The 20,630-nt window shown below is 39.6% G+C and overlaps 1 protein-coding gene across 2 annotated transcripts in view; it reads left to right on the top strand.

Annotated features, from left to right (window-relative positions):
- Window positions 1–6,238, top strand: part of dclre1b (DNA cross-link repair 1B) — a 51,169-nt gene extending 44,931 nt beyond the window's left edge. The window contains exons 1-5 of one of the 2 annotated variants that reach the window (XM_078254882.1): window positions 1,019–1,162; window positions 1,507–1,727; window positions 2,303–2,468; window positions 2,684–2,866; window positions 3,484–6,238. In XM_078254882.1, coding sequence (XP_078111008.1) covers window positions 1,530–1,727; window positions 2,303–2,468; window positions 2,684–2,866; window positions 3,484–4,775 — 1,839 coding nt within the window. In that variant the 5' untranslated portion in view covers window positions 1,019–1,162; window positions 1,507–1,529 and the 3' untranslated portion in view covers window positions 4,776–6,238. Of the gene's footprint in view, window positions 1–1,018; window positions 1,163–1,506; window positions 1,728–2,302; window positions 2,469–2,683; window positions 2,867–3,483 lie in introns of those variants that run through there. The other variant, XM_078254881.1, reaches the window with a different exon arrangement.
- The last annotated feature ends 14,392 nt before the right edge of the window (window positions 6,239–20,630 follow it).

Consider the following 20,630-nt stretch of genomic DNA (forward strand, 5'->3'; position numbering starts at 1 on the left):
CGCTGTGCAATAATAGAGGAATGTGCAGCAATTCCAGGTAATAATCCTGAATAGTGAGTACTGCAAACGTAGGGGGTGGGGGGGGGGCTATACTGGGTCGCTGTCACCATAGCAACGCCCCCATTTAGTAGTAACCCCCCTTAGTATATTGTAAAAAAAATTACAAATATTATAGATAGTTGGAAGTGATGATGTTCAGTACAATTACATACAAGATTATATGTGTTTATGAAAGCATCATGCCAGATGAGCCAGCCAAGGAGTTTATTTTCTGTAATAGAAGAAAAATAAGCTTACATATATGTGTGAGAAAGATTAAGACATGTCTTTATGTCATCCTGTGGATGAAAAAAAAAAAATCATAGTGTAATGTAGAGCTTTACCATGTATTAAAATTGTTTGTTTTTTAATTAATGAAAGTATAAATTAAAATTAACATAAAATACACAATTTATTGGACAAATACTCTTCTCAATTCTTTCAGAATTTCTCAAATTGTTGCCAGCTTACAAATAATGCCCTATGGAGTAATTGTCTAGACTATTTCACACACAAAAAAAACTGTTTCCTCTCTCCTGGCGCCATCTTTGGGCGAGTTAACCACAATTCAATCAATTTCAGGGAGACGCTTCAAACTTTACTGTAGTCTATATTATTAAACCACCTTTTTGTAGATCAATAAAGCAATCTTTATAAAGTGCCTCAAGAAAGTATGTTGTTGGCATCATGGATTCTTGGTTATGACAATGTCCATCTCTCTTGTGTTTTATTTTGTTTCCATTCATGCAGCATTTTGTATATTCTTTGTTCCTTGCCAAGGTATTGGGTTTACTGTCTAAAAGCCCCTTGGACATTCACCAACTAAACTAAGCAGGGTTTTAAATATATGGAAGCCCATTTCCACCAGAAAAAGGACAAGTTAGGAACGATAAAAACAAAAATAAGATTAGTCAAATGGTCTGGGCGCTATGGTCCGGCAGGTGGCAGTATGATACAACAGCTAAAGTACAACCCCACAGAAGAAAAAACAAGGAAGAGGCGTTGAGCGTTAAAAAACAGAAATGGCGGGGTCCATATAAACAACCGTTCTCTTATACATCCATGATATAAACTGCTGTTAGAATCTGTGAACGTGTAACAACAGCTGATTGTGATGTCGAAGGTTGGACAAGATGTTATAATTGCAAAATAATGACGTCGCTAAACCACAACGAGCAAGTATTTGGCCGATTATGCTAACTACAGCTGGCCACATTGTGTTTAGAAAAGTCGGGAGTTCCCTCTAACGTTAGCTGCCAGTAGAGTCACCGGGATTAAAGCAATAGTTTACATGTGCCATGTACATTGAAACAACCTTAACTTTATAACTAATTTCCACAGCCGTTAACGTTAACTTGCTTTGTGACTCGCCAAATAGCAGTTTATTAGACAACGGTTATCTTCCGTCTTGTGACAGTTACCGTTATTAGTTTACCTGTTAACGTAACGTTAAACCGCTGGTTGCAGGATATCCAGTGAAATTTCCGACAATGTCAGTCAACGGGAAAGTCATCCCGAACACTCCGCTGGCTGTGGACTTCTGGCATGTGCGGAAGTGTCCAAGCACACGGCTGTTTTTCCTGTCCCACATGCACAGCGACCATACGGCGGGTTTGACCTCCACCTGGAGCAACCGGCCCATCTACTGCTCACCAACCACTGCCGCTCTGCTCAGACTCAAACTGCAGGTGAGGGGAGTCACATGAAACGCATACAGGTGTACTATGACGAATACAAATTGCCACCCAGTTAAGATTTGAAATGTTATTTCTCTGCCTGTGTACTGTATTGGAGAGCGACTGTTGGTCACTGTGTCTTGTTCTTTTTAGTAGCTAGACAATGTGGCGCTAGCTGACTTTGTTAAACAACGACTTTTTACTGTGTTTTTGCATCCAGATTTGGTTTAAATTGTGTTCATATCTGTTTTGCAGTGTTAAAAAAAACGTGTTTGTGACAAGCTGACAACCCAGTCTCTTATGGCTCTACAAAGTCACTCTTCTTTTTACACGGATTAGAACGTTAAATACCGACTGAACTGTCCTTGGGCCCAAAAAAAAATTCCAGTACTAAAAGTGGGTGGCAGTCCTCTTTTACTTTGTCAACATATTTGTTATGACAAACCTTTTTACATACCCATTATACCCACATACCCACGTGTTGAATGTATTTAAGAGGAAACTTAGGATCATTAGGGAAGTGGTTAAGAACAACAGTAGACATATTGCTGCATTAAGTTCTGCTGATCATTTTTATTTCTGAGCAGGTGAAAGAACAGTGGATCCATCCATTAGAGCTCGATGAGCCATACCTGTTGCCACTAGATGACATTGGCAAGGAGAGGCTGACAGTCACACTGATAGACGCCAACCACTGTCCAGGGGCTGTCATGTTTCTCTTCGAAGGCTACTTTGGCTCTATACTGTACACTGGTCAGTGTCTGAATGCATGGGCAAAACACTATCTGATGCTTCTAGGATGTAGGAGATATTCATTCAGCATGTTTTGTCTTTCCTCTTCTCATTTTTTTGCTTTTTCTTTTCAACATCATAATTGGTATCATATGATGCAAAGATATGTGCAGGTACTTTTTTGATTACAGAATCATTGTAAGTAACAGTCAGCATTGACACATTTTTAATTTAAGGTGACTTCAGATATACTCCCTCCATGTTGCGTGAGCCGTGCTTGAGGACCAACACCAATATAGATGTCCTGTACCTGGACAACACCAACTGTGACCCCAACCGCACCCTCCCCTCCAGACAGCGAGCCACTCAACAAATCAAAGAGATCATCCGCAGCCACCCAAACCACAATGTAGTCATAGGTAATTTTATTTAGCATGCCTTATGTACTTTTTTTTCACCTCTGCAAAGTGAGCATACACTATAGGTTCTCACAACTGTTGGAAATTATGAACGGTCAGTTCTCTTTACGCTGCAACTCTGTGACCTCTCACACACCTTCAAAAGTTAGCAAAAGTAATTTGATCGAGGGTCAGCCCAGAAATGATCTTGCTTTGACAGTTTGTATTTTGTGACCATCAGTCAATAAACCGTTTTATATTCTGTGCAGTCATCAGACAATAAACAAGAAACTAACAATATTGTCCAAGTCTTGTTTGCACTGTTTGTATTATTGTTTTATGTGTTTGCATCTGTCTAGCCCATGCTAATGTCCTGTACAAATGTTTCTGTCCTCATGTGCTGTAACTATGTTCAATGTTTGATGTTTCTGCAAAACAGGAACCTGCTGCAAACCAGTTTTAAAACAGTCAGGCCCGTTTATATTGTAACTTATTGTTACTTTTAAAATGTTCCTGTATAATAAATGAAAATGAAAAGCATCTAGCCCACATAGGGAATGTTTTTTTAAAAATGTCCCTCACTAATTGTAGCTTCTCTTCAGATATATAATTTATCACTCTCTTGCGCTGCCTTGCAGGTCTGTATGCACTGGGTAAGGAGTCCTTGCTGTTGGAGCTGGCGATGGAGTTTAAAACCTGGATCGAGGTGAGCTTTGAGAGGATGGAGACCCTCAAAGCCCTGGAGCTGCCTGACGTCTTCACCACTGACCCAGGAGCCGGTCGTATCCGAGCCGTGGACCAGTCGGAGATCTGCTCTGCCACTTTACAGCAGTGGAACAAAGAACAACCCACTTTGGCCATCTTGCCCACCAGCAGGCCCCTGGTCTCCTATCACCCCAACATCCACGTGGTGCCGTACTCTGACCACTCCTCTTACCAAGAGTTGGAGGATTTTGTTTCTGCAATTAAACCTACCTCCCTTGTACCCATTGTAGGAAACCATGTACCTGGAAGCTTCTCTGCCTTACTGCCCAGCAGAAAGCGACATGAAATCCTGGTGCCTGAGTCAGTCAGACACTACATGTTGAGACAGCCTGAGAGGCAACTCGGCTCGTCATCGTACACCAGCCTTCGCCACAGACATTTCCGACTTCTTTCTCCCAAAGGAGTGGTATTTGAGTCTCCTGTACATGGATCCAGGAAGTCATGTGAAGAAGCCTTGGAGGCGGAGTGCCTGCAGCAGGATGCTTCTGAGGAAGAGATGGACACAGAAAGTAGTGAAAATGACTCTGACTGCATCCTTGTTGACCTGAGCAAGGATCACTCCCCTAACAAAAACCGAAGAGGGACTGGAGACATGTGGAGCCTCAACATCGTCCAGACAGTGTCTGAAGATATGGTGATGGCAGAGTCGGTGCCTTTCAGTCAATTCAGCCAAAGCAACTTTGCTCCAGTGGAAATTCTGACAAACACCAAGGCCTGCTTGAAGCCTGTCTGGAGCACAAGAAGGCCTTTAGAAATGAATGCCAAAATAATCAACAAGGCGGCTTCAAATGAAAATGACCGCAGCCAGCATAGCACACATGGAAATGTTCAGAACAACCACCCATTGTCAGGCGGTGATAGCATGACTCAGCACAGTGGACATGGAATTGATCAGGATGGAGACGTAATGTCAAATGACCAAATGAACAACAGCGTCGCGACAACATTGCAGGGCAGTCTCGACAACGATTCCTGCTCTTCATCTAGCTTCCAGACTGAGCTGAAGCAGGAGTATATAGAGGAGCTTGAAAACAGAATTTTAAAGGTTCTCCCCTTCATAAAGGAGGACTTTAGGACGTCGGGCCTCCTGCAGAAGGGCTTTGTGCAACAGTTTTGCCTCTCTCCTTTATGTGATGTAAGAGAGCATGACCTCTCAGACAGATAATGTGACCTGACATTCAAGTTTTTGCCTTGCTATTAAGGCCTTTTTGTTTTGTGTAAATATGAGCACTTAAAATCCAATGTACTGTTTTCTCATTGGTAACTTTCTTATTTATAACATGTTTCCTTCTGGTGTCTCCATGTTGTGTGGGTGGCCTGGAGTTTAGAAAAGCAGGCTGGCCAGTACTGTATATGGGGAGTAGTCTGTAATTGATATTTGTAAAGTCACATTTTCATAGACAAGGAAGGTTTGCCAGAACCAACCATCTTGAAAGACTGGTAGCTTTTCATTCTTCATCCTTGAGCAGTTGAAAACGTGTCATACGTTAGATCTGCCTTTTTCACTTTCATTTTTATACCTTTTAAAATTAAAGGTTAAATTTGAAATTCTCAACACTGCTGTCAGTTGTTTCCCTTTTGTACTATGAATAACGGTATTAAAGATTATTGGTGATTTTGGTATAATCTGTATTTTTTGGACTGATGGACTTTACAATGGATAGTCTTTGTTTATTATTGTATGCCTATCTGAGGTTTGAGAAGATATTGTTCAAAAGTATTTTTTTTCTATGTATCCTTAAGTAGCTGCGCCAGGTTCTTTTTTTGTTAGTCCACTACTGCAGATAAATGAGTGTGAAAACATCTTTAGTAAATGGTCATACTGATTAACATTAAGTACAGTATAATTGTGGGGGGGAATGACTTCTCTTAATTTACATGCATGTGTATTGAAAAGTACAATGTCTTCTGGTTGTATTCCTACAACAGCTTAATGTGTGTTTCATAGTTGTTTTGCTGCTATTATTCTTTTTACATGTTTCCAATCCTAAACTTTACCTGTTGGACTATAGTGCTCTATTACTCTTCTAGACCTGTGAACATTGTAAAGCAACACATTGCCTTTTTACTTTTGGCTGTATTTAATTTAGAATGTAATGTAAATATTGCCTTTTCTGTACACTTGTTTTGTGTAGTAATAGGAAACCTATGCTTATTGTGATGATTTACTGCACACTGTATTTACATTGTCTCATATTTATGAGCAAAGCAGCATTGTTTGTTTGAAAAAGGAAAATGTGCCTCTTCAGAAATATCGATTTCTTGTAAAGTAGAAGTATAGTAAAACTAATATTGGGCTGTATGGTCAAAATCTTCTATCCCAATATAGGTCATTTATCTCTGATAACAATATATATCACGGTTTAGCATGTATTCTGGATAATTAAATAAATAGTCTATATGAAATAATGGTAAATACTATTTTTGTATACTGTGTACATTGAATACTTCAGACCATTGAAAATACTGAGTATTTTCACATTTTAAAAACTTTAGTGCAAAACGCAGTTCGGAGATTTTTGTTAGCATCTACTGTATAATGTAGGCTTAGGATTCACAGCTGCTTCCTGTTGCAATGCTGTCATTTCTCCCTAAGATGGCAGTAGTTTGTTAAAAATGTCAGCAGATGCTTTTACTTTGTCTTGCTTCTCATTTAATTAGGGTTTTAGGTTTCATAGCATCTCTGATTCTTGCAACAACAACAAAAAAAAAAATCACAGATAGCATGCTGAGCAGTAAGGACTCAGCTCTCAACTAAATCTCATCGTCCCTCCATGGTTTTTATATTACCAATATATTGGAAATTAAGATAATAAAAATGTTAAGCCAGCAATTGGCACACACAGATTGTGAAAGTCTTACAGTTGTACAAAAAGTTGTGTATTTATATCATTACAAGCATGCTGCACTACTTGACTACAGAGCAAGACTGTCTGTCACTCATTTTAGCCCCCACAGAAAGGTAGTTTGGAGGTCTGCATGCTTTCTGCTGCCCTGAGTTATTACCAAAGACAACTTTATCCTCCATCCAATAATGAAACATGTCTATTACCTCAGAGACCAAAGTCCACACTCCAAAACTGAAGACAGAAAGCAACACAAGTTCATGGGAACACAATATGTTCTTAAAGCTCTAATAGCATTGCTAAGGACTCACTCATTTACTGTTATACATCTCATCCTCATCACCTCCCTACAACAACAGCTCTAACCAAACAGTATACTAGATCCAACTGTGTAAACATTTTTTAGTTGTCCCTGATCCTGTCACATCCCATTAGGCTGCGTTTTGAGAAAGTGCCTTATAACAAGTTGTCTCTGTGTGAAGTTCAGAAACCTCAGAGGTATCATGCAGAAACATCATAAAGTCACCATCAGTGGGTCGTCCGATCGACATGAGCTGCCAACAGGAGTCTCCTTTTGTGCTCATAAAGGATGAATGAGTGTCTCCTGCATGAGGTTTCCCAGCATGTTGGAGGGACATCTGAGATTAACAATCAGCCACGGACGAGTCAGAATACAGATGATGGCCAGTGGTGGAGGAAGTATTCAGATCCTTTACTGGAGTAAAAGTACTAATACCACTCTGTAAAAATCCTCCATTACAAGTCATATGCATTGAAAATGTGACATAAGTAACAGTATAATCAGAGAAATGTACTTAAAGTATTAAAACTAAAAATATTACAGTAAATACAGAAACATTACCATTTTGACTGTTATACTATTATATATCATTAGATTATTATTACTGATATATTAATGTATTTTACTGTTGCAGCTGCTCAGGGTGATGCTAGTTTTAAGTAATTTATATAGAAATGCCAAATAATGATTATTTTTTAACAGATTAATCTCTAGATTGTTTCACGATAAATCGACTGATTCAAAAGCAAGCAGGGAGAGATGCCATCACAATTACCAAGAATCCAACGTGACACCTTCACTTTGTTCAATCAATAGTACAAACCTCAAAATAATAAGAATGAAAAAATAAGAATAACAAATGAATATGAATATAACAAATACAACTAAAATTACTTTTAAGCAGCAAATCCTCACATTTGAGGAGCCGGAGCCATGAAATGCATTTCTGCATGAAAAATGATTTCAACAAATGATCAAAATAGTTGCAAATTAATTAACTGTCAATCTGTAATCAGTTATTGACTAATAGTTTCAGCTCTACCTGCTGTTGGATAGTAGTGTTATGGTTTTGGTGCTTTATCTTATTTTGGTAGTCTGTTTCTGTTCTGTATTTTGCTTAGTTTCCTGTTTTATTTTGATAGTCTGGTTTTCTGTCTTGTCTTGTCTGGCTTTACTTCCTGTCTTGTGTTTTCCCGCCTTTTTTGATTGTTCTGTCCAGCCCTAATGTGTTTCACCTGTTTCCCAGCCCTTGTGTCACCTGTCTTGTGTTAACGCGTTACCCTGTGTATTTAGTCTTTGTGTTTTCAATTGTCAGATTGTTGTTTGTAGCATGTCAGTGTGCTGTGTGTTTCCCTGCCTGTTCTCTGTGTATTTTCTTGGTTCCTGTTCATCTTGTTTCCTCGTTTTTTTTGACCTGCCGTTTTTGTGGCCGTTTTTTTTTCATGGATTTTTGATAAAATAAAGACTCAAGCTCAATACTTTGCCTGTCATCTCTGCAGTTGGGTTCAACCTTCTCCACCACCACCAAGTAGCAGCTCCCCTGACCTCTTGTCTGTCAGCTCAGCAGCTGCCGGTTCTGCAGATACCCCCGACTGTAAGCAATCCTTTGACGGAACTCGCCTAGCCATATTCCCTGGGAACCGTGGAGATGGGGAAGAAGACAACATGGCTCCCGATGCCATGCCCTGCTTCACCCTCTCTTCAGCCCAGAGCCTGTGCTGTCCAGCGGCCTCGAGCCCGCGCTGCCCCGTGTTACCAGTGTTCCAGAGCTGACCCGTGTTACCAGTGTTTCAGAGCTGACCAGCCGCCCAGAACCTCCGTGGGTTCAACCTTCCCACCACCCTTAACAAGTAGCCTAGAAATTTAGACGCACCCTAGTGGCCGCAAATTTATTTTGCAGCCAGGGGGGTCTAGGCACTCTCTGTTGGCTTGCAAGCTGGAAAAACCAAACTCTGGTCAGGCCAATCACACCATGTATAGAGTCGGTAGGCGGGCTTATGGCTGCTGCTGGGAACAGAGGTCTTCTGGAAGACTTGGAGTTAAGCTTTTCTTTGAGAAAAGAACAAAGCACGGCACTGGAATCCTTCTAAAAAGGAAGATGTTTGGAGTTTTGACGACCGGATACGGCAAGTTTAATCTATCAACTAGCTTTGCTACCTTCTTCGTTGCTCTCCCTGGTTGTAGCGCTATCCTATTGCGTGCAGAGGGAATTTGAAAGACAACCGTTTATCCCGCCCCTCGGATTGAGCTCCGTCAATGGTGAGTTCCCAGACCCAACATCTTGATGTGGGTCTGGCTTGTCAGACTAGCTGGATAGGTTGGTCTATAACAAAGCAGCCTATTTTATAAATTGTAGAGCAACTAAAGCTGTCAAATGTAATTGAGTTTTTAAAAAGTAATTATACTTAGGAGTAGAAGTATAAAGTGGCATGGAAAGAACTTGGGAAGGTAAAGCAAGTGAGATGCCCCAGCTTCCTACACATGACATCACCTGCTCTACAGGGACTTCAGGACTAAAAGAGCACAATGGATTTTTAGTTCAGTGATGTCTTAGATTATAGTCAGTTGTAATGTTTCTTGGAAGCAGAGGGGGGACTCTTGTGCTCTTAAAAATTTGGTTAAATTGTAATCAGGAGAAGACAACACCCGAGTTTGAATTTGCATTAAGACTCTGCATATTTTACACAAGCCTGCTTTTTTTCTCCCTTAAGCCCCAAATTCTATTTTAAGGCAGTGCACTTGTACTGCAAAAACTGAAAACATGTTTGACAAAATAAGAATTTTGGAGGAAAAATGCACTTTTACACCATGAGATAATAAGAAGCCCTGGCAGTGAGGCCAGGAAATGAGAGGAAATGGCATGTCACATAGCCCCGTAGCATCACAGCAGGGTATTGGGGCTAAAGTATGGGATTCCTCACACACCATTACTTCAAAGTGGAAATCCTGCTGCTACGTGCAAGGCCAAGCCCTTTTACCAGGAGTAAAACTGAATGAGGGGACTGTTGCAATGCACTTAACTCTCCCTTCAAGTTACTATTTCCATTAAGGGTGATGATCTGATTAACAGACTCTGCTTACCTTACATGGGTCTGAGATTACAATTTTACCTGCAGAAAGAATTGCTGCTGGGCAATTTTGTTAGCATCTTGCCAACAAAATCCACCCAGGATCACCGTGTGTGTTGGATGTTTTTCTGTTCTCCTAGTGTTGTAAAGAATGAGAAGGATCTTGCTGTGTAATGTATAGCTCTTTTCCAGCAAGAGCTCTCAATACATTATTCAGCTGTTACTGGGGACTAGAATTTGGTTTAACCTCAAGACCCACATATAAAAAATGTTAATGCACATGACAGGCTAGCACGCCAAGCTTTTGTTCTAGGTGTTGAAGCACTTAATCACTAATTGTCACCAGATTCACTGGTAGTAAGAAAGGAAGCTCCCTTACTCTTTGAATAGGACAGCAACAGGATCTGTTCATAATTTCTTTGTGATCGGAGTCTGGATGTTGCAACAAATGTATTGTTAGTGTTGACTTTCGACCCTAATGTGAGTGTGACAGTCATACGGTAATGGATGAATGGTTTAAGAAATACAGCATATTCTGTCCCATCCCCATTTGGTCATTTAAACCCTTAAAGTAATAACTATCCATGAGGTAGCACAATAGTGATTGGTCTGCCAAATAGGGAAGCTAACGCAACAGACTTGCTCTTCATTCTAGTCACTGCTTGTGTGTTTGTCAATTTGGCTCTTCCACAGTAATTGTGCTACTTTTATATAAATTATTTTGCAGATTAAGTTAACCTTATGAAATATTGTGCAAAACTACCAACAGATAACATTGTTCAAATTAGCTTTACCTAAACCAACTGCAACATTAAAATGCTTTCATATTAATTCATCAGTGATAATTATGGGGTCATTCTGCTGCCTGATGAGTACTTTTAAAACCTTAAAGGAATAAGGTTTTCTCTGATGCCTGAGGTTGAAAGGCTGTTCTGTTACTCATTGGTTTTGCCTCCAGGAAAGTCTTCGTTTTCAGCTATGTCAAGTTGATACATTTGGTTTAACTTTGTCTTCCTCTTCTTTAGACCGGTGCAGTCAAGATTTGATGCTTCACTGGGGTGAGGACTCCTGCCTCATGGATGACTGTTTCTCTAAACCTCAAAAACCCAACCTTGTGGAAAATGCACTAGCAATATTTTCTAACCCACCTTACCCTGCTAAAAGCAAATGAGAAAAATCGCCCCCAAAGAATTTAAAAACTGAGAAAATACTATGTTCTTCGTTCACCGTGGAGACATGCGAGAAACTGAATTTTCTTCAAGATTTCAGGTAACGCAGGGTTAGTAATTATCAAATCAACCATTAAATGGATTCTGCTGCTGGTACTTGTGTCCTTAAGTTATGACATGCAGGACATTTGCTTGTATGAAATATTTTAATGTTGAAGTATTGCTACTTTCAATTAATAAAATGATCTCCACACTTCAACAACTGCAAGTACTTGATTGTTATCTGTGCAGTCATAGGCAACCTTAACATGTATGTGGCTTTTCAGCACCCAGTGAACCCGATCACCACCGATCTTTACTGACTAGAAAATCAACCTAAAATTATTGTAACATGGGGCATTTTTTCTCATCTTGCTTTCAGTAGGGTATGGTGGCTGGCAGGGGCAAACGCCCTGCAACTTAAGAAAACACACGCAAATAGACAAAACGCAAGCAAATTAAGAAAACAACTTCATTAATTTGACAACACATGCGCAGCATTCAGCAAACATACTGCAAATACACACAACACAACCAAATGCATAAACGCACTGCAAATATGAAACGATGCAAAAAGAAAAGCACACAAACCCAGAAAACAAATGCAACAAAAAACGCAGCATCCAGATTACACAACGGAAGTTCTCCAGACCTCTAGCGGGAGCAGCTAGTGGAACAGCTGGATTTTGGACCCCACGGGGAGAGAACGCTCTGCCTTTTTATTAGTCGAGTATGGCTGCAGCCTGGAGAAATCCATAGACTGTATATTAAATTCTTCTTATAATCTATTAATATACAGTCTATGCTCCCGTGCCATCTCCATGCTTCGGCTTTTCAAAATAAAAGCTTGCGTCTGGTCCGCTATGTCTTTGTACTTTGGTGTGTTGGATGTTTGTGAACTAAACAGTACGGCAATCATGTTAATGAATACAATAATTTTTTTCAGCAGATGTCTTAGTTACAACACGCTGGAGTTAGCAAAGCAGTTTTGTGTTTATGTGCGAGCGGGATTTATTCAGTTTGATAAATCCCACGCTAAATTGGCTGGTTTACTAAACGGGGAGGGAACTAGAAATCCTGTCTGGTTTTTGTATTTCAAGAGCGAATTGCTCCACAATATGAATACAGATTGATCACTTATTTTGTTGCTAACCGTTTTGTATAATCACAATATTACACTTGAGGAGGCCTATACTTCAGTAATGCGCATTTCGGACCTGGAAATTAAACCCTCTCATGTATTTATGGCTTAAACAAATGTCAACGTTAAACACTGATGCAGTTTTAAATGTTTTATTACCGTGAGTTTACAGACGTCTCTGCTGGTTATCACCTGTGACCTGAGCCGAGACACACCCACCAAACATAGACTTAATATTTATTCTCTCTCTCTCTCTCTGTTCCACTTAGCTGGAGAACTTCCGTTGTGTAATCTGGATGCTGCGTTTGTTGCATTTGTTTTCTGGGTTTGTGTGCTTTTCTTTTTGCATCGTTTCATATTTGCAGCGTGTTTATGTATTTGGTTGTGTGTATTTGCAGTGAGTTTGCTGAATGCTGCACATGTGTTGTCAAATTAATGAAGTTTTCTTAATTTGCTTGTCTATTTGCATGTGTTTTCTTAAGTTGCAGGGTGTTTTCCCCTGTCGGCCACCGTAGTAAGGTGGGTTAGGAAATATTGCTTACATGCAAATGTATTTTCCACAAGGTTGGGTTTTGGAGGTTTAGAGAAACATTTATCCATGATGCAGAAGGAGTCCTCACCCCAGTGAAGCATCACATCTTGTCTTGACTGTACTGGTCTGACGAAGAGAACGACACAGTTAAACCAAATGTATCAACTTGACACAGCTGAAACAAAGACTTTCCTGGAGGCAAAACCAATGAGCAACAGAGCACACTTTCAACTCAGAGAAAACCTCATTTAATTTCCACTTTAAAGTGTCAAAATGCTGAATCAGTTGTTAGCTTATGTGTGGGAGACGCTCCACCTCAGAGCTCAGTATAGGTGATGTCGGAAGACCAGCGCCTGGATTAAAAATAAGAAAACCACTGTTTTTTTGCACTTTGGAGCAGTTTCTCTCAGTCCCTCTTTCCCACACTGTCGCAGAGAGTTGGAACAATGAAGCTGAGCTGTGTCACACCCACACAGCAGCACAGGCTGTTTCATTTCGCACAGTCTACTGCTATTTCTGTTGCCTCTGCCAGCGTTTTTGTGTGAGGGGTTATATACACACCGATATGGCAAAGTATGTGTTGGTGTGTCTTCTGAGGGGGTAAACACACAAGGATGAGCAGGAGTAAGAGGGATGAGACTGAGCACAGCAGTCACAAAACATCTCTGACTGGAGAGAAGGACAGAAAAGGATTTGGGCAGCAGAGGTAAAAGCTGCCAAACTCCAGCAAAAAAAAATATTGTGAGGAATGGTGCTATTGTTTTGTGACTTTCATGATAGAACTCTCTCATTTTAGTCTTTTCCACAAACCATCAAAGTTTTCCACAATGCTCAGCCTCATACTGGAAACATCAAATTGTATGTATCAAGATTTTGAGCACCACAAGAAACGACAGCAGCGTAGTGTACGGTCTAACACATTCATCACGTTCTTCACAAATCAAAATAGCTTCAATCAGGCAGCCTTGATTTCACCAGGAGAAATCAAGGCTATATTTTTCTCTTAATAAAATTCAGCACTCTCTCTTTCTTTGTTACTATCCCATAATACCATAGGAGGGAGTCTCTGGTTTACACAGGCCCAGATCCAGCTGTTTGTGGATGACTCACAGGACAGTGCTTCCCTATGGGGGCTCCTACTGCTCTCCCTCGTTCTCCTTGTCCCCCTCACTGTCTTTCCTCGCTACATTCTGTCTCCCTCCTCTGTGCTCTCTCTAATCTCCTTTACTCCTCGTTCCAGCTTCCCACCCTCTGTGTCTTCTCTCCACCTGCCAGCTTTTCTTCCCCTCCGATTCCCCTTTTGCTTATTAAGTCACCACTCGCCTTCCTCCCCTTCATCATCCTTTCTCTCTTATATGTTCTCTTTTACTCGCTTCCTCTTCTCCTTCTCCTCTAGCCACAGAGATTACAGCCCCGGAGTCACTGAAGAGGTAATCTAAGGTGTATAGTAAATACATGCAGAGGGCACAGCAGAGAGAGTAGCTGTCAGTGTAGGAAGTATTATCTGAGCACTGTGTGAAACTACCACCTACTTTCACTTATTTGAAATCTCCAAAGCCTTTTTACTGTTTGCCAGGGCTGGTTAAGCTGGGCATTGTGTGCACTTTTCAGCTTGTTGCTAAATGGCACGTATCAACTAGGGAATGGTTCTCACCGCTGAAATGGTTTATGGCAGGACTCGGAGATGTAACAGCCATTTGATTTGCGTGAGATTGAGTCAGTGTGGAGGTCCTCACAGTCCTAAGGGACTGTGGGAAAATTATTTAGGGGGAGGACATAATTTTTTTTTTTTTTTCCCTCCCAGTTATACCTCAATTCAACCTTCCCTTGTTAGATTTATTATATATAAAGAAAAGAGATAAAAATAGTGACACCAAAAAGATGTTTGCCATGATATGACTGTTTACAGTTAATAGTTATGTTGATAATATCATATTATCAGTTCATCTGACAAGTCCTCCAGCTCAATTATTTTGAATTATTAAGAGGGTTAATAAGGGGGGGAGAGTAGTCTGAACAGTAACTAATACATCAGCCAAGAAAGGAAAATCATATCTTTATCCTATAAAAGCACGCAGTATCATATATTTTAATTTACTATAAGTATTACTCTGACCTTTGCTCTTTCCCCCTCCTATATGCAAAAATAATGTATCATAAACAAGTTTATTTAAGGCAGCAATTAACAATTTTCATTATCAAGAGATAAATACAGAGAGAGACGTTATTGTCATTGAAAAAAAAAAAAGAATTCTGGTGCACTCAAGTACTGGGCTCAAATATATATAAATAAATGTTCCCATTCATCATCCATCCATACTCACTAAAGTGCATTGTGTATAAATAAATAATTAAATGAATGCACATTAATGCTGACATGTATATGGGGGAGTAATTTCAGGCTACAAAGTCAACTATGACAAAAGCGAGCTATTCCCTTTTGAATGCAGCTGGTCACAACTTCCCATCACAAAAAGTGTCATTTAAAGTTGTTTCTAATAAATTCACATACCTAGGTATTCAAAATACAGATACCTTTTGAAAACCTCTTTAGAGCAAACTTTGAACCTTTGCTTACTAGAACCAAACAAGTTCTAAAGCGCTGGTCCCTACTTCCCCTATCTGTAGCTGAACGTGTTAACTCTATTAAAATGAATATTTTACCCACATTTTCTTACCTCTTTCAATGTCTACCAGTCTACTAAACAAAAGTATTCTTCCATAAACTAGATAGTTTGATATCAGAGTTCCTATGGCAGGGACAGCGTCGAAGACTTCGCAAAGCTTACTTAGACCAAAGTGTTATGGTGGTCTTGCTCTACCCAACTTCCAATACTACTATTGAGCTACTAATCTGCGTGTGATGCACTACTGGCTGCAAGCCACCGATCCGGAACACACTGCTGCCTGGCTTAGTATTGAAGCGACTTCCTGTAAACCGTCCTCTCTTCCGACACTCTTATACTCTCCAGGAAACTCTCTTACTGTATGATACACAAAGAACATAGTGGTTGGGACTACTCTCAAAATCTGGAGGCAATTCAAACTTAATTTTGCCATTCTTCCTTCCTTGCTTCATGCCCCTATTAAACAAAACCATTCATTCCCCCCCATCGTTGATGGGCAAGGCCTTCTCTGCATGAGCGCAAGCAGGTATCCCTTCTTTCAGTGATTTGTACATAGAAGGAACCTTTGCCTCGTTTCAGCAGCTGACAGCAAAATGTTCCTTGAAAAAAAGCAATTTTTTTTCAATATTTACAGATCCTTAGCTTTGTTCAAGCTGAAATTCCTAATTTCCCCTCAAAACCACAAGATGCACAACAAAACATATTTCTAAAGCCAGTTTTTAGAGAGAAGGGTTTCATTTCGTACATGTATGGTAGAATCTTTTCTGAAAGCAATCATTCCTTGTCTTCCATTAAGACACTCTGGGAACAGGATCTTGAAGTGTTTGATGAGGATATTTGGGAGAGAATCTTGTATTGTGTCCATTCCTCCTCTTTTTGTGGCAAACATGGACTAATACAATTTAAAATTCTCCATCACACTCACTGGAGCAAAGAGAAGGTCTCTAGGATTTACCCTCACATAAACCCCCTATGTGATCGATGCCAGTAGGTTCCAGCCTCCTTAATTCATATGTTTTTAACTTGCCCAACTCGCCATAATTTTTGGACTGAAATTTTCAATACCCTGTCTACTATATTAAATGTGCCCTCTGACCATATCCCAGTCACTATCCTGTTTGGAGTGATGCCCTCTACCCTAGTAGTGCCTAAATTCAAGGCTGACTTTATAGCATTTGCCACCCTATTGGCTAGGAGATTGATCTTACTCAGATGGAAATCCTCCACTCCTCCCACAGTTTATCACTGGCTGAGAGATCTTTTGTCCTACTCCAAGCTAGAGAAGATGAGGGCTACATTGCAAGGTTCCACCACTAAATTTTACAAAATATGGAATCCTTTTCTTGAACATCTGAAATCAATTCAGTTCCCCTCTGCCAATCTGTAATCTGTATTGTACACTTCTAGATGTGTGTAGTTTATGTGTGCTATAAGTAAGTGGAAATAACATTTAATGTCATTCACAAAGGCCTCTTTTTGTTTTTTGTTTTGTATTTTGTTTTTCTTTTCCATGTGAGTCTTTAATTGTAATCTGTACTCTGTGTGTGTGTGTGTGTGTGTGTGTGTGTGTGTGTGTGTGTGTGTGTGTGTAAGTGTATTCAAGTCCGAAAATTTGACCCAGAATTTAAACAGAGTTCCAATGAGTTGTGCCTTTTGGGTCTTATGATTCTAATGTCATTTGTAAGACATTGTACAATATCAGCTTGAAAAGAAAACCAATAAAAATGATTTACAAAAAAAAAAAACTGTTACATCCGCTTTTGTGCCTTCTTGACTAAGGCTGTGGTGTTTGTTGTCCATGAGAGGTCCTCCTATAATGTGTGTGCCCAGGAATTTGAATTTAATTCAACTGATTATTTTCTTGATTAATTGGTCTACGAAAATGTTAGATCACAATGTAAAGTAGACATTTTGTCCAGTCAGCACCCAAAGATATTCAGTTTACTATAAGAGGTTTTTTTTAAACAGCAAATATTCATATTTGAGAAGCTGGAGCCTAAAACTTTGTCATTTTTGCTTAAATTTGACTTTTAAAATTTGACAATGAATCAATAATCACATGATTGTGGACTAATATTGTTGATTGCCTAATTCATTAACCGACGACTGACGGATTCACCTAAATACTTTCTAGCATACTATAGTTGAGGACTGGGTTATTTACCTCTTCAGTTTTCTCCTGTTTTGTGCTGGCATGTAGAATCACATACAATACCCTAAATATCCCTGACATTTTCAAATTCATTGTTTTTTTTATCTGTAATAGGAAGGCATTTTTATGAGGAACAGGCTGTTCCAGCCTCTTTATATGATTCCAGCATCAAACAGTAAATAAGACTCAGTCTGCCAGGATGTAATGATATTCAAAATGTCGGACTCCCCTCTGAGAAGTCTGTTCTTCTCTATTTTGTATTTGTTCATGATGTCATTATTGTATGTGGTCAATGTGTTAATGTCACATTTCGTCCCTTCAAGGCAGAAGACGTGATATTCATTGATGTGACGTAGGCAGCATCTCCACGTTGTCCTTTAGTTTAAATGTAAAATGAAAAGGGTTAAAGAAATATCGCATGTTTGTGTTTCTTTTCAGAGAATCTCAATGATGATACATTACTATTATTTTCTATATGAACGGCAATCCCAGCTGACAAATCTCCAACACATTATCTCAGCAGTGGGTGGTAATGGGAAACCACTGACTGCTCAACTCTGGCTCCATTACAGTGCACTGAAAACTAACTCGTTCTTCTAAAATCAATCTTTATCGGTAGCCTAATGATGATTTATACTGTATAGCCACTACAACAGCGGCAGGTGAATCGTGGTGGTGAGCAGGCACATGCAGACACCAAAACGGGCTTGAGCACCTGACCTTTTTCTTCCTCGAGAGAAAGTGCCCTTTTTTATTAATGAATATGTGTATGTGTGTATGTATGTATATATATATATATATATATATATATATATATATATCTAATATCTAAATATAATCTAAATATCAGATAGGGAGATGAGACTTTGTCGATCTCTCTCTCGTCTCCTCGCGACACACACACACACACACACACACACACACACACACACACACACACACAGAGAGAGAGAGAGGCAGGTAGAAAGTCAGCAGTCCCTTCCAGCTCCTACCTCAGAAAGTTTTTCTAGGCTTGTGTGGAGGTGAGTGGTGATGAACAAAAGACTAAGCAGCCAGTGCCTCGAGTTTACAGCTAATTAGCCAAAAGACAAAACAAATAGTTAACTTCTGTCTTGCTAACATACAGTACATGAGCATGAACTTAGACTCCGGTATATGCGAGGAAATCCACAAAGTTAACAGTCAAATACGTTTTACCATTTGGAAAATTAAATATTAAAGAAAAAGACTGAAGCTGGGTTAGCTTAGCACAAAAATTGAGACTGGTTTTTCAAAATCTAATTTGGCTTATAAAATGTTGCCTGCCAGAACTTCAGAGTAATTGGTGTAATTAGTTCTTTGCAGAAATCTCTTGTGAATGATTTTTGCACATTATACATGTGAAATGTTACATGTAAGTAGGGTATAATTCTATGTCATTAGCTGTTGATTTTCTTCCTGGCTGCCAGTCGGTGGTTATTGTTCAGGCAGTAAGAGGGTGGGCAAGGGAGGTGTTGGCTCTATCTTAGGCTGGTAATTTAAAGCTCCAGCTGCTGTCTCCCTCTCCCCAGGTGGACTGCTTGATTTGTCAGCAGTGCATCTCATTAGGGCGAGAAAAACACATTTCTAAAGGAGAAAACATTCTGCAATAGGACAGCGTTCATCGCTGATTGGACACTTAGTCTGTCAGGGGGATAGATGTGTAGATACAAATCAACCATCTTGTTGATTGTCAAAAAGCTGCAATAAAATCTCATCACAGCAGTTTTTCTAATGTTTTATCCCACACTGACAGTTGGATCCATCAAAATGTAGACAGCTGAGCCTAATGGGGGAATTTTACACACCAAAGTCTGTTTATGGAACAGTCCAAGATAATAAATGATTCAGTTATCTCCAATCAACAAACTAAATATAAATGTCTACTTTTAGATGTGGGTCCTTCTGTTTCATACTGTCACTTTAGACAGAAGAACACGAGACTACGCACAGAAGCTTCTCTGTTTTAAAGTGTCTGTTCATCTGACTTTTGTAGGAACACCAGAATAGAGAGGTACAGGAGAATGGCAGATGCATAGCCCACTGTATGATATTAAATCTCCTCTATGGTGCCCCTTATTCAGTGTGGCCCCCTCCCATAAACCTGCTATAGTTTACAGGTCAGGGGGAGTAGCCTACTACTGCATATTGTAGCCTATGTGGAAAAAAAAGTTGTATGAAGCCTATTGTGGCTCCAGAATGAGTTGCGTGAAATCTGATAAATGTTTGAAGTTGAAGACTACAAGTTTGAAAATAAAAAAGAATCTGTTGGTGTGGAATTAGAAAGAGGTGATCGTATCAGACCTCTGTAGCCTGCTTCTCATCTCTGCTTGATGCTAACAGATCAAGACTACATTAGCCGCTACTAGCCACACACTGGAATCTCAGGCCAAACTGCATTATGGGTAATGTTTTAACAAGGAAGAAAAAGGCGTGGAATAAAAAAAGATATCTATGGTTCTGCTGCATCGATTTTAATACTTTATTAAACTGTCCATCATGAGTCCAACCTTGTTATAGGAGTGCAATACTAAATAGTTGGAGTAAAGTGTTCAAAGTTACTGTTCTTTCTTACTCTTTTCATCTCATAGTGACCAAACACAAAAAAAACATCTTGTATTCTGCCAAAGTTGTCAATATTTTATTAATCTTCAGTTAAGGCAATCCATTACAAAGCATTTCACAAACCACAGTATGACGACAATATCATGTCCAACACCTGGTTTGGAAATTATTCAGCATGCAAGTCAAAGAGAGGTATGTAAACAACCTGGGATAAAACAGGAGTAGTGGCAAGAACTCATACAGTATGTGTCTCATAGGAACTGAATGGAAAGAAACCAGAGATGCAACATGCTAGAGGTGGCTGTTATCTCTAAATAACATCCCAAGTCACAAAGCACATGGCAGATGCACTTATCAGGTGAAATGAAGGTAGACTATCAAACCTCCTGCCATTTTGGCACAAACATGCAGATTGTCTAAAGAGGCCAACTTCAACAATTGAACACATTTTGGAATATTCTTTATACGGGGCTTATGTACATAATTAGAGTTCAGCCTCAAAGAAAATTTTAAAATGAAGAGATAATCAAAGCCATTTCCACTGAGAGAAAATAATTCATTG

The sequence above is a fragment of the Sander vitreus genome, chromosome 7, assembly GCF_031162955.1.
Source record: "Sander vitreus isolate 19-12246 chromosome 7, sanVit1, whole genome shotgun sequence".
Taxonomy (NCBI): Eukaryota; Metazoa; Chordata; class Actinopteri; order Perciformes; family Percidae; genus Sander; species Sander vitreus.